The 15,691-nt window shown below is 40.0% G+C and overlaps 1 protein-coding gene across 8 annotated transcripts in view; it reads left to right on the top strand.

Moving 5' to 3' along the window:
• POLA1 (DNA polymerase alpha 1, catalytic subunit) overlaps positions 1-15,691 on the top strand; it is a 559,576-nt gene that overhangs the window by 35,594 nt on the left and 508,291 nt on the right. For 3 of the 8 annotated variants that reach the window (XM_034433156.3, XM_087871335.1, XM_087871332.1), the window contains exons 9-10: positions 2,944-3,070; positions 3,283-3,461. In XM_034433156.3, the coding sequence (XP_034289047.2) occupies positions 2,944-3,070; positions 3,283-3,461 (306 nt within the window). The remainder of the gene's footprint in view (positions 1-2,943; positions 3,071-3,282; positions 3,462-15,691) is intronic. The other 5 variants (XM_087871336.1, XM_034433157.3, XM_087871333.1 and 2 more) reach the window with 2 other exon arrangements.

Here is a 15,691-nt window from a genome sequence, read left to right as displayed (position 1 = left end):
TTCTATTCAACACTTGAACCCCTAGTCCAGATCCTGAGGGCAAAAAAAATATAGAGGGCAGTCAAATATAGAGGGCATTCTGCAGCCAGGGAGGTGACTGGAAGCTGGATTCAAGCGGTTGTCAACGCTTTTTTGAGGAAAGGGGTCTTCCCCGCCACACTCAAAGAGGCGGTGGTTCGTCCCCTCCTCAAGAAGCCCACCCTGGATCCAGACTCCCTTAATAACTATCGTCCAGTCTCCAACCTTCACTTTATAGCAAAGGTTCTTGAGTCTGTGGTGGCACAGCAGCTCCCCCAGTTCCTGGAGGAAACTGACTACCTAGACCCGTACCAATTGGGTTTCAGGAGCGGGAACGGCATTGGTTGCCCTAGTAAATGATCTCTGGCGGGCCAGGGATGGGGGTTGTTCTTCCATCCTGGTCCTTCTTGACCTCTCAGCGGCTTTTGATACCATCGACCATGGTATCTTACTGCAGCGACTCGGCGGGTTGGGGTGGGAGGCACTGTTTTACAGTGGTTCTCCTACCTCTTGGGACACTCGCAGTTTGTGTGGACGGGGGAGAGAGATCCAGCCCGAGGTCCCTCACTTGTGGGGTGCCTCAAGGGTTGGTTCTCTCCTCTCTGCTCTTTAACATCTACATGAAACCGCTGGGTGAGATCATTCGTGGTTTCGGGGTGAGGTACCATCAATATGCTGATGACACTCAACTTTACATCTCCACCCCGGATCACCCTGGGGATGCCCTTTCTGTGATGTCCTGCTGCCTGGAAGCGGTGCGGGCCTGGATGGGAAGAAACAGACTCAGACTCAACTCATCCAAGACTGAGTGACTGTGGATACCGGCATCTCTTGATCTAGTGGCCCCGTCACTAGTGATGGGAGGGGAGATCCTTACTCCCTCAGAAAGGGTCCGCAATCTAGGGGTCCTCCTGGATTCACGGCTATCCCTAGAAGATCATTTGATGGCCGTGACCAGGGGGGCTTTCATACAGGTACGCCTTGTGCACCAGTTGCGCCCTTTCCTAGATCAGGATGCCCTTGCCACGGTCACTCATGACCTTGTTACGTCTCGGTTGGACTACTGTAACTCCCTCTACATGGGGCTGCCCTTGGGATGCACCCGGAGACTACAGTTAGTCCAGTATGCGGCTGTGCGGGTTGTTACGGGGGCTTCTCGGTACTCCCATGTGACACCTCTCCTGCGCGAGCTGCACTGGCTGCCGGTGGCTCTCCGGGTTCGTTTCAAGGTGCTGGTGCTCACCTATAAAGCCCTACATGGCTTAGGCCCGGGGTATCTGCAGGATCATCTCCTGCCTTCCTCCCACCATCTGGTGCACTCACACAGAGCAGGCCTCAGGATGCCGTCTGCCAGACAATGTCAGCTGGCGGCCCCCAGGGGGAGAGCATTCTCTGTGGGAGCGCCGACCCTCTGGAATGGGTTGCCCACCAGCCTCAGGACAGCCCCAGACCTCCTCTCCTTCCGCCGCGAATTGAAGACGTGGCTTTTTCACCAAATGGGCTGAATCCGTAGGGGTGACTTTAAATAATTTAAATAATTTTTAATTGATTTTAATTTAATTTTAAACTGATTTTAAATTGTTTATGTAATTCTTTGTTTTGTTTTGTAAGCCGCCCTGAGTCCTACGGGAGAAGGGCGGCATATAAATTACATAAATAAATAAATAAATAAATAAATAAATAAATAAATAAATAAATAAATAAATAAATAACCCTGTTTCCCCAAAATAAGACCTATCCCGAAAATAAGCTCTAGCGTGTTTTTTACGCATGCACCTAATATAAGCCCTACCCCAAAAATAAGCCCTACTTAAGAGCCTATGTGGCCGGCCACCCGCCCATGCCATCTGGTTCTCACGGTGCCACGACCACGAGCAAGGCAGGTGGGTGGAGCTGCCTCACGCCGCACCAACTTACCTCAGGGCTCCCGCAGCCAGGCCATCCACGCTCCGACAGTTGCCTTGCAGCAACAGCAACAGCAGCCATGTGCAGCAGGAGCCCACATGGCTGCCAGCCCACTTCTTCTGCTTGTTTGCGGCTACAATGCAGCAGGTGGCTGAATGGCCGCGAGGTGAGGCATGTTTCGGGCTGTGGATGGCTTGATTGCGGCGGCCCTAAGGTAAACTGGTGCAGGATATATAGGGCAGCTCTGCCCTCCTTGTCTCGTGGCCATGACAGCAGTGCATTGCTCAGCCTCCTGCTTTGTTGCAGCCGCGAGCAAGCAGAAGAAGTGGCCAGCAGCAATGCTGGGTCCTGCTGGACAGGGTTGCTGGACCTGCCGCTGCGAGGTGAGGCAAGTGTCGGGGCGGGGTGGCATGGCTGCATGGGCCCTGAGGTAACCCAGTGTAGGGTGCATGAGGCAGCTCCACCCTATGCCTTGTGGGAACAGCACTGGCGCACTATGCGGTCTCCTGCCCCGCCGTGGGGCTCCCAAACAACAACATCATCAAGACATCCCCAAAAATAAGCCCTAGCGCTTATTTTGGGGCCCAAAAGAAAACAAGACTTGGTCTTATTTTCACGGAAATACAGGTAGGAAGAGAGTGACTCTGTGAATTGCTATCCTAAAAATGTTTAAGTTTTAACTTGTTATTCTTTTAGATGTTAGTCAAAGACATGTCTATTCAAAGGCTGCCTGCTGGACCTACTTTATTTCCAAGACAGGATTTTTATTTGGTTTCATTGTAATTTAATACTGGATATTTACTCACTGCCTAATTATGCAATTATATATTCGTGAATTCACACTGCAAAATGCCAAAAAGTATATTTTTATTCTGATCATTTATTATTTATTTTATTTTTTCTTATGCTTCTCTCTGCCTTGAAAGGTTGAGGAGTAAGTTAAAATATTTGATAAATAAATAATATTACATTCTGCAAATTAAATGTAAGTCTCTTTAAGTGTCTATACGTTGTTTACAGTAGATGACCAAAATAGAATTATTTTTGATGATGGGGATTTTGATGACTCTATGCCAGGAATGGGAATTGTGTCAGAAGAGGTCACAATCTTCAAGGAAGAGATGAAATTGGAAGAGAAACAAATGCCGTAAGTAAATATTGTGGAAACAGGTGCATATTTGTTAACCTATCAACACTAATAATGTTTCTTAAAGCTGTATTGTCAAGATACTATATATAGCTGACCTACATAGATTTTTTAAAATTCTTTCTTCAGAATTTTTACAGTTGGAGAAAAAGAACTTCTTTGAATAAGTAGTCATTTCAAATATATAATTTCTTGTTTCACATGGGCTCCAGATGTTCTTCCCTCCATGATAACTCCTGCTGGGATAGAATTGATGAACATGAAGTTGAGTTTATATCTTCAGAAATTCAAGTGAATTCCAGTCAGTTCCCACTTATAAAGGGGGAAGAAGGGCAAAAGATTTTCAAGTTCTACTGGCTGGATGCTTATGAAGATCAATATAACCAACCAGGTATGTTTATATTCAATATAATTCTACTTTGTGACCCCAAAGCTTTCTCTAATGGGAGTAATTTAGTAATTAACTAAATGGGGTAGCTTTACAGTATTCTGAGATGGGAAACACATAAAAGCTATAGAGTAGCTTGAAATAGATATAACATGGCTTAAATACAAAGTTCCTCCAAAACCAAATAAAAATAGAAAAAAATAGAACCTAGGTTGAATCTGCATATATGATATACTCGAAGTGACTGTCATCTAATTCACCATAGCCTTCAGTTTTTAGAGTGCTTCAGGAAAATTGAAGTGGAAAGAAGTTTTAAGAAACCTATCATTTTTTCCATTGCAAAGATGAAACTAAAAGCTTCCTGAATGTATAGTGTTTAAAAATAATTATGTGTGAATTGTAAGAGCCAGGGGACTGCAAAAAGTTCCATTTTACTAGTTTCATTTCTTTTTAAAAAATCTAGATCTTGGGCTTCCGGTCTGGCTTCCATCGCCACCAGACGGTCCTCTGAGACCGCCAGCCCCGTTGCCTGTAAAGAGCCACCTTTACATCTGAAAGGCGGCTCGAAAAACTCCATTTCCTGAAGGAAATGTGAGACAGAGCAGGCAAGGGCAGGTAGAGCCCTCTGCGAAGTCCCCAGAGTTTTTTTTTTACTCTTGGGGATGAGCAGGTTGTGGCTCCCTATTTCCGCTCGCCGCTGCTCCAGGCTTCGGGAGAACTCTGCCTTTTTGCAGAGCTAGGCGCTGGAACCGGACCAATCAACGAAATTAACAGATGGACTAATTAAAAAGGACGAGATTTGGACTTGGGACCCTAAATCGCAAGTATTTTTAATGATTTTACAAGCGTTTCAGAGTGAAGGAAAAAAAAAGTTTAAAATGGCGACTGCTGAGGCTTGAGAAGAAGAAGAAAGCCGAAAGTGAAAGTCCTTCCGTAACAAGCTACAAAGTAGAGGAATAAACAGTGCTGGCTAGAATCTGGAAGAAAAATATCTATTTTAAGTTTCTTTTCTCTTGGAGATTTGTACTTGGGGAAAAGTTTTCTTTCTTTAAAAAGAGTTTGTGTGGCAGGATGGCGTTAAAACTAATAAAGCCTGACAAACAAGCAGTGGGGGGGGGTGTTCCCCCATTTACAATTATGTGAACAAGTTCTGAGCTTACAGACTCAGCAGAATGGTTTTAATTTAAAAGAATTTGTCCAGGAGGAAATGGCAAGATATCATGAGACTGTGAACCAGAAACTTGAAAAATTTAGGCAAGAAATTAAAGAAATGATACAACTAAAGTATGATAATTTGCAACGAAAGATTGTAACAGTGACTAATGCTTTTTCAGAAATTGTTATAAAGATGGATACAAATATCAAGTTATTAGAGTCCAAAATGGAGGAAGTTGATGATAAGATTAATAATTTGGACAATAAAATACAAATAATTGAAAATGATTTGACAAATATTCAAGACAATAGTTTAGAAGTAAGGTCTGAAAAGGAAGCTGCTCACGAGACTTACAATGCAGAAGATATAAAGCAAGGGATTGAAAAAGAAATTACAATGATGAAATACAGGCTCACGGAATTTGTGGTTAGAATGAGAGGGTTACAGGAAAATAATAGAGATGATTTAAGAAAAATATCTGCTCAAGTTCTGGCCGGGATTTTAAAGGTTCATCCTGAGGAGGTATCTTGTAAGATTGACAAGGCTTATAGAGTAAATTCTTGGATTGCAAAGCAAAGGCATTTGCCTAGAGATGTGGTGATTTATTTCACAGACAAAGAAATAAATGATATTGTGCAAAAATCTTTTAATTCTACTCTATAATTGTATGGAAGAAAGATCTGGATATATAAAGAGTTGCCGCCTAAGATTTTAAAAGATAGAAAGAAATTTGGATTTTTGGTGACTGAGCTTAAGAAACAAAATATCTCATTCAGGTGGGACGTTCCAGTTGGTATCATATTGAGATATCAAGGAGAAAGGTATTAGTTATATACTGTTGAAAAAGCGGAAGAATTTTACTACAAGGTTCTCCAAAAGCAAAATCAACAAGAGATAGAAATACAAGATAAGCAAAAGGAGGTGGAAGTAATGGAAAAACAACAAGTTACAGAGGTCCCCGTAGATGAGCCGCTTCTGGATTCTCCTTCAGAGGTCTCAGCTGGACTATTTATAAATACAAGAGAGGCGGCTCTGGATTCTAAAGTGATGACTTATCAAGTTACAGACCAGCATGGAAATCAATCAGTTGATGTAAAACTCATAGAACCAGAATGGAGATTTAAGCCACAAAAGCAAAACCAACAAGATCAAGTTATAGATCAGCATGAAAACCAAACAGTTGATATACAATTTATAGAAAGGAAATCAGGATGGAGATCTAACCCACAAAAAGTCAAGAAAAGAAGAAGCAGGTCACACAAAAACAAAAACTTTTAAACCGAACAACAGTGTAATGCCAGTTATTTAAGAGATGATTGAATACATGAAAAGATAGTTGAGGCGAAGTATTGGTTTATATTATCCTGAGGAGAGTGACAGCCTTCTGCAGTGCTGTACTTTTGGGATGTGAAAAGGGCCTTAAACTGAAATGATTGGAACTACCTTTTTTTTTTGGACTCTTTGATAAATATACTACGTTTATGCTGAGCTACAAGGCGAGAGAGTTATGGAATTGGGGCATGCAGATGATCTGGCTGTCACCCTATTACGGTGGTTGGAATTAATAATTTGGATAAAAGACACCTCTACAGACACTATATGGAATACAAATATAAAGTCACTCGGGTGGTTTTTTTTTTTTTTTTTTTAATGAAGATATTTGCTATTGATGGAGGCAGATGGTAATTGAAGATACCGAACATACTGTTGGAATTAGGATGTGATGTTACCTTAACATGGGTGATGGAGTTTACAATCCAGCTGAAAGACATTACAGAAGATATCATATGGATTACAAGCTTAGTCTTTTTTAAGAGGATTTTATTTACATAAGGGAATATTTTTTAGTGGTGTGGGCAGAAGAATAAAGATATTACAAATTATTAAGTATGGTAGTCTTGTAGGAAAGTGGGTGGAGACAGGTTAGTTTATTTATTATTTAGTTTAAGAAAAGGGATATTATGTTTAGATATGAATATATGTAAAAGATTTGAGTTAAGAGATATAACGATGGGGGTGAAGGAAATGGAGACTATGAATTGAATAAATGTTAAATTAGGATTTATTATATAGTTTTATAGCGGAAGGTTGCTTTGAAATGTTATATTAATATACATAAAAGATTTGATTTAAGAGATATATGTATGGGCGGGGTAGAAAAAGGGTAGATTATGAGCAGAAATCGCTAAACTGGGAGATATAATAATATTATTATGCTAAATTAGGAGTTATTATATGTTATAGTAGAATGTCATTTTGAAATGTATAGTATAAGGGGGATATGATAATATTATTAGAAAGAAAGGGTCAGCATATGGGGATGGAGTAAGGGGATGGTAAAGTATTATATAATTGTTATGAATTTGGGTTTTATTATGAAGAAGCCACGGGGAGGGGAGGGGAGGGGGGGTTAGGGAGGAGGGGAAAAAAAAAGGAGGGGGGGAATTTGTATTTGAAAAACTTTTTCAATAAAAAAAAAAATCTAGATCTTTACTGTCATTTAACCCTGTTCATTTGCACAATGGATTCAGGAAGGGAGAGAGTAAAGATTAATTAACAATGCTTCATTTAAAAAAAAATAAAGCAAGAAATCAATCAACATTCATTTATATCTCGAATAAGAGTGTATCTCTCTTTCTCTCCCTCTTATCTCAATATCTCAATATATATATATCTATATCTCAACTACAGTATACAAAAAAGTTTTGTGACAGTAGGTAATAATCACTGAAGTTCTAAAGAAATTGGTGACTAATATTAAAAGGAAAAAAAGTGGCCCCAAAGACCCTTGTACAGTGTGATCTTTTATCTTAGATTTGGTATAGTAGCTTCTGAATGGTATTTAATTATGAAAAGACTTCTGTTCCTTGATTATGAAAAGAGACCCTATCATCATAACTTTTCAAGGATGAATAATAAAGACTACACCTGGTTTTAATTAGTAATGTGGAGAGGAAAAAATTGCCATTACTTTTTGTTTTAAAAGAATCATGATCCTTATATAGTAGCAAATGAGATATTAACTAAATTATGTGGAAGATACCGTATCTTATTGCAAAATGAATGAGAATTTCATATGCATGTAATATTAACATGTCATGCTAAACCATGATTTACTGATATTTGTATCAACAACTGCAAGCAAAGTTTTGTTTATACTCTCCATTCCTCTTTGCTGCTTATATAGTTTGAAAAAGACTTAAATCAGTAATCAGTTCCAACTGGGTGAATTAATTCATGTAATGGAGCCATACCTGGGTATTTTATGAATCAGGCCCAATACACCCAATAGCTTGCCTGCCTAGGATCAGGATAGCTCTCTTTGATTTTTCATGTGTTTTAAAAAATATCTCAATATTAAAAGTGAATATTAAAAGAAACAGAGCTATATGATTGAACAAATGAATAGAAATTCTAGAAAAGCCTATTTTCAAGACTCATGATAAAAATATGGCATATGATGCTTGCATACTATCATATGTGCCTTCATACTACAGAATTCTTGAAGCAATCTCAATGCTGACTTTCAGCAGATAGAGTTGTCAAATAGAGACTACAAATTGGGGGGACTTCCGGTGGTGACAGGGTCGAGGCGGCACGGGAAAAGAAGCGCTCTATTCCCAGTGTCGGATTTCTAAGTTTTTGGTGCCCTTTTGGGCGAAGATCGGTCCCGGAGGGACCGGTAATAAAGAGGGGAATCTTCGGAGGAGGCGAGGAGAGGTGCAATCTCCAGCCACACCAAGAAGGACCCTCAGTTCAAGCTTGGAAGAAGTCAGTCGGTGCAGCTGACTCAGAGGCCTGACGCCCGAGCGAGACCAACGGGAAGCAGGAGAGTGAATACGGTGCTGAGAAAAGCGGTATGAGCAGAGTAAGAAACTTTAAACTTCTTTTTTGCCTCGGTAGAAAGCCGAAGGGGGAGAGTTTCGGAGGGGCAGCGAGCAAGAGAAAGACTCAGAGCACAAACGGGTGGCAAACGACGAGGAGAGCAAAACGGAAGAGGACGAACCTTAGACCAGTGGAGAAATATCAAAGGACTAAAACGTTAAAATATGAAAATATTGAACGTGCAGAGAGGTGGATTTAATAGCTGGACTGAGAAGTGAATTGAACATTAATCTTATCCCCAACTTAGCAGCTCCAACGGAAAGAAAGGATTGGCAAAAATAGAAACGCTGACGAGTGACTGCTGATTGGAGATCGCCATTTTGAATGACTATTTTTTTTGAATGGATAGTTTATTCTGGAACGGAAAGTAGAGACTTAAGGGGAAAAGACCATAGCAGAACATACTAGATTTATAGAATTTTTGGATAATACATTCTTTGTTCTTTCCTCCTGGACATACCTATATATTTATTGTTTTAGACATTTATATTTATATCTATTTATTACAAAGTAAAATATTACTTATATAAATATTCATATACAATAGTATTTTTTAGAAATATTTAAACCTATTTAAACCCCATAGACATAATTAATTGTGTTAATTATTATTAATTGCTTTATAATTTAGTATTGATTATTTGTAAAGAGTTTATTTTGTTATCCTAAGGTAAGTGGTTTTACTCTTTCTCGTTCTTTTTATAGTTTGATTATTACACAATAAGAATTAATTATTTAATGTAAATAGACAAATTAATTGATTGATTAATAGATAGGAATGTGGTTTTTTGGAGGAATTTTTTAAGAAATTAATGAATTGAATTGAACGTGTTAAAAGGATAATTAGAAATCAGAAATCAACTCAGTAGTGCAAAATAGTAGGGGGATAGTAGGAGGATAAGGAAGGGAAGAAAAGAAGGAAGCGCTATAGAAATTGGATGGTGATTTGGGAGAAGGTAGATAAAATCTTGGTGGAACAATATAAAATACTTAAAGAGATGACTGGTACCACCCCAACGACGGTGAAAACAGGGAAGAAAACCGCATCAATAATAGCAGGACCATCGGCCTCCCCAGTGACACAAAAGATATTAGAGGGAATGTTCTCGTCAGAGAAACAGCCCACTGCATTAAGTATGCCAACAATGCAGGCCACACTTACGACAATACAAGAAGCTATGGTTAAAATGCAAGAGTGCATGACTAGGAACAATGAAGAAACCAGGAGAAACATGGACGAGGTCAAGAGAGAGGTTAAAAGCGACATTCAGAAGATAGACGAAAAGATGGATTCGATACAAGAAATGATAAAAAAAAACGATCAAAGGATAATAGAAATAGAAAAAAACCCAGAAATGACAGAAGAAAGAGTGGAATCTTTAGATTTTAAAATGATGGGACTAAATAAAGAATTAGAAAACAATGTGGTGCAATTGGAGATGGAAAAAGCTGCATTCTTCTTACGTTTTCAAAATGTGGCGGAAGACAGAGAGGAGGATCTAACGTTTGTAATGGCGGAGATGATAGCAGAGGCCCTCCAAAGAGAGAAGGATGAAATAATAAATGAGCTGGATGAAGTTTACAGAGTCCATACTAATTATGCACAACAAAACAAATTACCTCGGGAGGTACATGTAAGATTTGTGAGAAGGAAAGTGAGAGACATTGTGTACAAAATAACAAAAGATGAGCCTATGTTGTATAGGAACAAAGAAATAATTACCCTGAAACAAATTCCAAAAAGAATAAGAGACCTGCGGAAAGATTATTGGTTTCTGGCCACATTACTAAATAAGAGATTTATTTATTTATTTATTATTAATTAATTTGTATACCGCCTTTCTCCCAGAAGGGACTCAGGGCGGTGAACAGCCAAAATTAAAAATACATACAATACAAAAGTTAAGATAATTAAAAAGAATTAAATCATTGGCTTCCCAATTTAAAACCCCCAAGTCTATAAAATTTAAAATCCCAATTAAGAACCATTTAGGCTAGGCTGGCTTGGTGGAATAAATAAGTCTTCAGGGCCTTATGGAAGGTCCGGAGGTCCGGGATCAGTCGTATTCCAGGAGGCAGCTCGTTCCAAAGGGCGGGTGCCCCCACAGAGAAGGCTCTCCCCCTGGGGGCTGCCAGCCGACATTGCCTGACCGACGGCACCCTGAGGAGGCCCTCTCTGTGAGAGCGTATTGGCTGGTGGGAGGTTATCGGTAGCAGCAGGCGGTCTCGCAAATATCCTGGCCCTAAGCCATGGAGCGCTTTAAAGATGAGAACCAATACCTTGAAGTGCACCCGGAAGACCACCGGGAGCCAATGCAGCTCGCGCAGGAGAGGTGTTACATGGGAGCGCCACGTCACTCCCATAATCACCCGCACGGCCGCATTCTGCACCAGCTGGAGCCTCCGGGTGCTTCTCAAGGGGAGCCCCATGTAGAGAGCATTGCAGTAGTCCAGATGTGACGTGACGAGGGCATGAGTGACCGTGCACAAGGAGTCCCAATCCAGAAAGGGGCGCAACTGGCATATCAGGCGGACCTGATAAAAAGCCCCCCCTGGCCATGGCCGTCATATGCTCTTCTAAAGACAGCCGTGTGTCCAGGAGGACACCCAAGTTGCGAGCCCCCTCTGTGGGGGTCAGTGATTCGCCCCCAATAGCCAGTGATGGCACCAACTAGCTATATCGGGACGCCGGTATCCACAGCCACTTGGTCTCGGAAGGGTTGAGTCGAAGCCTGTTCCTCCCCATCCAGACCCGCACGGCCTCCAGACACCGGGACATCACTTCGAGGGCATCATTGGGGTGGTCTGGGGTGGAGATGTACAGCTGAGTGTCATCAGCGTACAGATGGCATCACACCCCAAAACCACGGATGATCTCACCCAGCGGCTTAACATAAACGTTGAACAGGAGCGGCGAGAGGACCGACCCTTGCGGCACCCGGCAAGCAAGGCACCTCGAGGTCGCCCTTTGCCCCCCTGCCAACACTGACTGCGACTGGTCAGAGAGATAGAAGGAGAACCACCGCAACAGGGTGCCTCCCACCCCCAATCCCCCCATCCGGCGCAGCATGATACCATGGTTGATGGTATCAAAAGCCGTTGAGAGGTCTAACAGGACCAGAACAGAGGAACAACCCCTGTCCCGAGCCCTCCAGAGATCATCCACCAATGCGACCAATGCCGTCTCCGTGCTGTACCCAGGCCTGAAGCCGGACTGGCACGGATCTAGATAGATGGTTTCATCCAGGTACTGTGGGAGCTGTCGCACAACCACACTCTCCACAACCTTCGCAACGAAGCGAAGGTTGGAGACCGGACGGTAGTTTGCCAGAACAGCCGGGTCCAGAGAAGGCTTCTTGAGGAGGGGCCTCACCACCGCCTCTTTCAAGGCGGGAGGCCAGAAACCCTCTCTCAAAGAAGCATTTATAATCCTCTGGAGCCAGCCTTGTGTTACCTCCCGGGTGGCCAGTACCAGCCAGGAGGGGCACGGGTCCAATAAACATGTGGTTGCGTTTAACCTCCCCAGGATCCTGTCCATGTCCTCAGGAGTCACAGGGTCGAACTCATCCCAGATAACATTCTCAAGACCGGCCTCAGTCACCCCGCCGGGATCTACCCAGTCAGAGTCCAAGCCTTCCCGAATCTGAGTGATTTTATCGTGCAAATACTGTGCAAAGTCCTCAGCCTGCCCTTGCAAGGGGTCTTCCCGCACTCCTGATGTAGGAGGGAGCGAGTCACCCTAAACAAGGCAGCTGGGCGGTTATCTGCAGATGCAATAAGAGCAGAAAAGTAATTTATACCATTTAGATGGATAACGCCAGAAGGAATGCTGGTAACATGGCAGGGAAAGAAAATAAGGGTGGACTCACAAAGTAAAGCAAGAGATCTATACGATGAAGTGATGGGTATTGAAACATCAAGTAATAGTAAAGAGGAAGTGGGACAAAATACTAAAGGAAAACAAAGACGAGAATGTGAAAGACCGCTAAAGGAAGGGGAAAAAGAGGAGGAAGGAGAGATTCAGGAGGAAGAAGGAGTACAAACAAGGGGGAAAAAAAAGGAACAGGAAGAAACAAAAAAGAAACAACAGGAAAATTAATAAGAAATGGAACAAACCCTAAAAATTTTATCGCTAAATGTAAATGGTTTTAATTCACCATCCAAGCGACACCAAACATTAAAGAAAATTTGGAAACAAAAAACAGATATTGTGTGCCTCCAGGAGGTACACATAAGAAAACAAGATGAAAAATATGTACAATACAAGAAGTTAGGCAAAGCCTATGCAGCATTAGCTGAAGAAAAAAAAAGGGGTTGTGGTATATGTTAAGGAAGAAATAGAGAGTAATTTAAAGTATGTAGACTTGGAAGGGAGAATAGTGATGATAGAAGTAAAACTGAATTATAAAAATATTTTATTAGTGGTGATTTATGCTCCAAATAGTCGACAATCAGAATTCTATAAAAAAGTGCTTGAGAAAATTATAGAACAAAAAATGGAAAATGTATGTTTGATCGGAGATTTTAATGCGATTATGGATATAAGAAAGGATTATAAAAGTGCCCAGAGAAATAAAAATAAGAAAAATGTACTGCCCAGAACTTTTACAGATTTGGTAGAGGAATTAAGTATGGTAGACAGTTGGAGATTTCATAATCCGGAAATTAGAAATTTTACATACTATTCAAACCCACACAAGTCTTGGTCTAGACTGGACATGGCATGGCTAACTAATACATTGCTGTCAGAGATAGAATTGATAGAAATATTGTCTAATAAGTGGGCGGATCATAACCCAATAATGCTGACATGGAAGGGACGGCAGAGAAAAAAATGCAGATGGACAATGAACACACAACTATTGAAAGAGAAGGAATATAAGGAGTATATGGAGAAGGAATTAGAATTGTTCTGTAAGGAGAATACAAAACAACATACCTCCCAACAAAATTTATGGGACACAACTAAGGCGTATGTGAGAGGTCTGACCATAGCTTATAATGCAAAACGGAAAAAAGAGAGGGAAAAAGAATATAATAAGGCACAAGAAGAAATTAAAAAATGGGAAAGAAAATTACAGGAAAACCCAGGAGATGAACAAATTAGAGTCAAATGGACAGCAGCGAAACATAATTTGACTATATTAGAACAGGGAAAATATGTAATGGCATTGAAATACATAAAGCAGAATTATTTTGAGCATGCAAATAAACCTGGGAGGTGGCTGTCGTATAGGTTGAGGAAAGAAAGGGAAAAAAAAACCATTCAAAAATTACAGGATAAAAAGGGTATAATTCAACAGTTCAGAGAAGAAAAAGGAGATAACAATTCAATACTATCAAGAGTTATATGAGAAAGACAAAGTAACAGCGGAGGAAATAGAACAATATTTAAGTGGGGAAGGGATGTCAATATTGACAGAGAAAGAAAAAGTGTTACTTGATAAGGAAATTACTATAGGGGAATTAAAAGAAGCATTGAAGAGGCAAAAAAATAATAAAACCCCGGGGACAGATGGTCTACCAATGGAGCTTTATAAAAGTTTAGGGGAATCATTAAATGGGATATTATTAGAAACATACAATGAGGCACTGACGGAGGCAAAGCTACCAAATACATGGAGAGAAGCCTATATATCCCTGATACCAAAAGAAGGAGCAGATACCACATTAATAAAAAATTATAGACCGAGCTCCTTATTAAATACTGACTACAAAATTTTCATGAATATAATTGCAAATAGAATGAAAAAGGTACTAAACAATAGAATACATCAGGGTCAAAATGGTTTCCTGCCAACAAGGCAAATAAAAAATAATATAAGAATGGTAATTAATGTTTTAGAATACTATGAGATGCACTCAGAGAGCCAGGCAGCATTGATACTTCTGGACGCACAAAAAGCATTTGATCAAGTTAATTGGCAGTTCATGATACATCAAATTAAAAATATGAAATTTGGAGAGAAATTTACAAAAATGATATCGTCAATATATAAGGATCAAAAGGCAAGTATTATAGTAAATGGGGACCCAACAAAATTTTTTGGAATAAATAAAGGAGTAAGACAGGGTTGCCCTCTATCGCCTTTACTTTTTATTCTGACTTTGGAAAATTTATTAATTAGGATTAGGTCAAATAAAGAAATAAAAGGATTAAATATAAAAAAAGAAAAATACAAGGTCCAAGCGTTTGCGGACGATTTCTTCATAGAAGACCCAATAAAAACAACACCAAAATTAATAAAAGAGAGAAAGAAATTTGGAAAGGTAGTGGGCTTAAAGATCAATAAAGAAAAGACTAAAATGATAACGAAAAATATGATAGCAAAACAGGTGGAGAAATTAGTAAAAGATTACAAGCAGTTAAAAAGGTGAAATACCTAGGGATACATATGACAGCCAGAAGTGTAATGATGAAAGAAAATAATTATGACGCTTTGGGTCAAAAAATAAAAGAGGATTTGGTAAAATGGGGGAAATTAAAATTGTCATTGCTGGGAAGAATTGCAGCAATAAAATCAAATATATTGCCAAGACTCCTTTATTTATTTCAAAGTAGTTGGAATAGTAGTTGGAATGGTAGTTATTTATTCCAATAAAATTAGACAAGAAATTTTTTATAAATTTGGATAAAATAACTACCAATTTTGTGTGGGAGGGGAAAAAAATCAAGAATTAAATTAAGTATATTACAAGATAATAAAATTAGAGATGGATTCGGACTTCCGGCATGGGAGAAATACTATAAAGCTTCTATCTTAACATGGATTAGAGAATGGATAACATTGGGAAATCAAAGATTATTACAATTAGAGGGCCATGATTTAATGAAGGGATGGCATGCTTTTTTGTGGAGCCCCAGAAATAAAATATATAGACATTTCAATAATCACATAATTAGGAAATCATTAATTAGTACATGGCAGGAAACCAAAAGTAAACATATGAAAGTACCCGGTTGGCTATCAACAATAGAAGCAATAACATACCCCAACACACTATCCAAACAAAAATTGTTAAGATATAGAGAGATACTAGACCCACAAGGAATATTGAAAACGAGAGAGGAATTAAGAGAGCAAGGAATAGTAATAGACTGGTGGCCCTACTCACAAATTAAGACAAGATATAGGAAAGACCAGGAGGAGGGAGGAATAGACCCAAAACCAAATCGATTAGACAAATTATT

The sequence above is a fragment of the Pantherophis guttatus genome, chromosome 5 (genome assembly GCF_059756535.1).
Source record: "Pantherophis guttatus breed Tessera chromosome 5, ASM5975653v1, whole genome shotgun sequence".
Lineage (NCBI taxonomy): Eukaryota > Metazoa > Chordata > Lepidosauria > Squamata > Colubridae > Pantherophis > Pantherophis guttatus.
The sequence above is the reverse complement of the archived record's forward strand: the minus strand, read 5'-3'. Positions and strand labels throughout refer to the sequence as shown.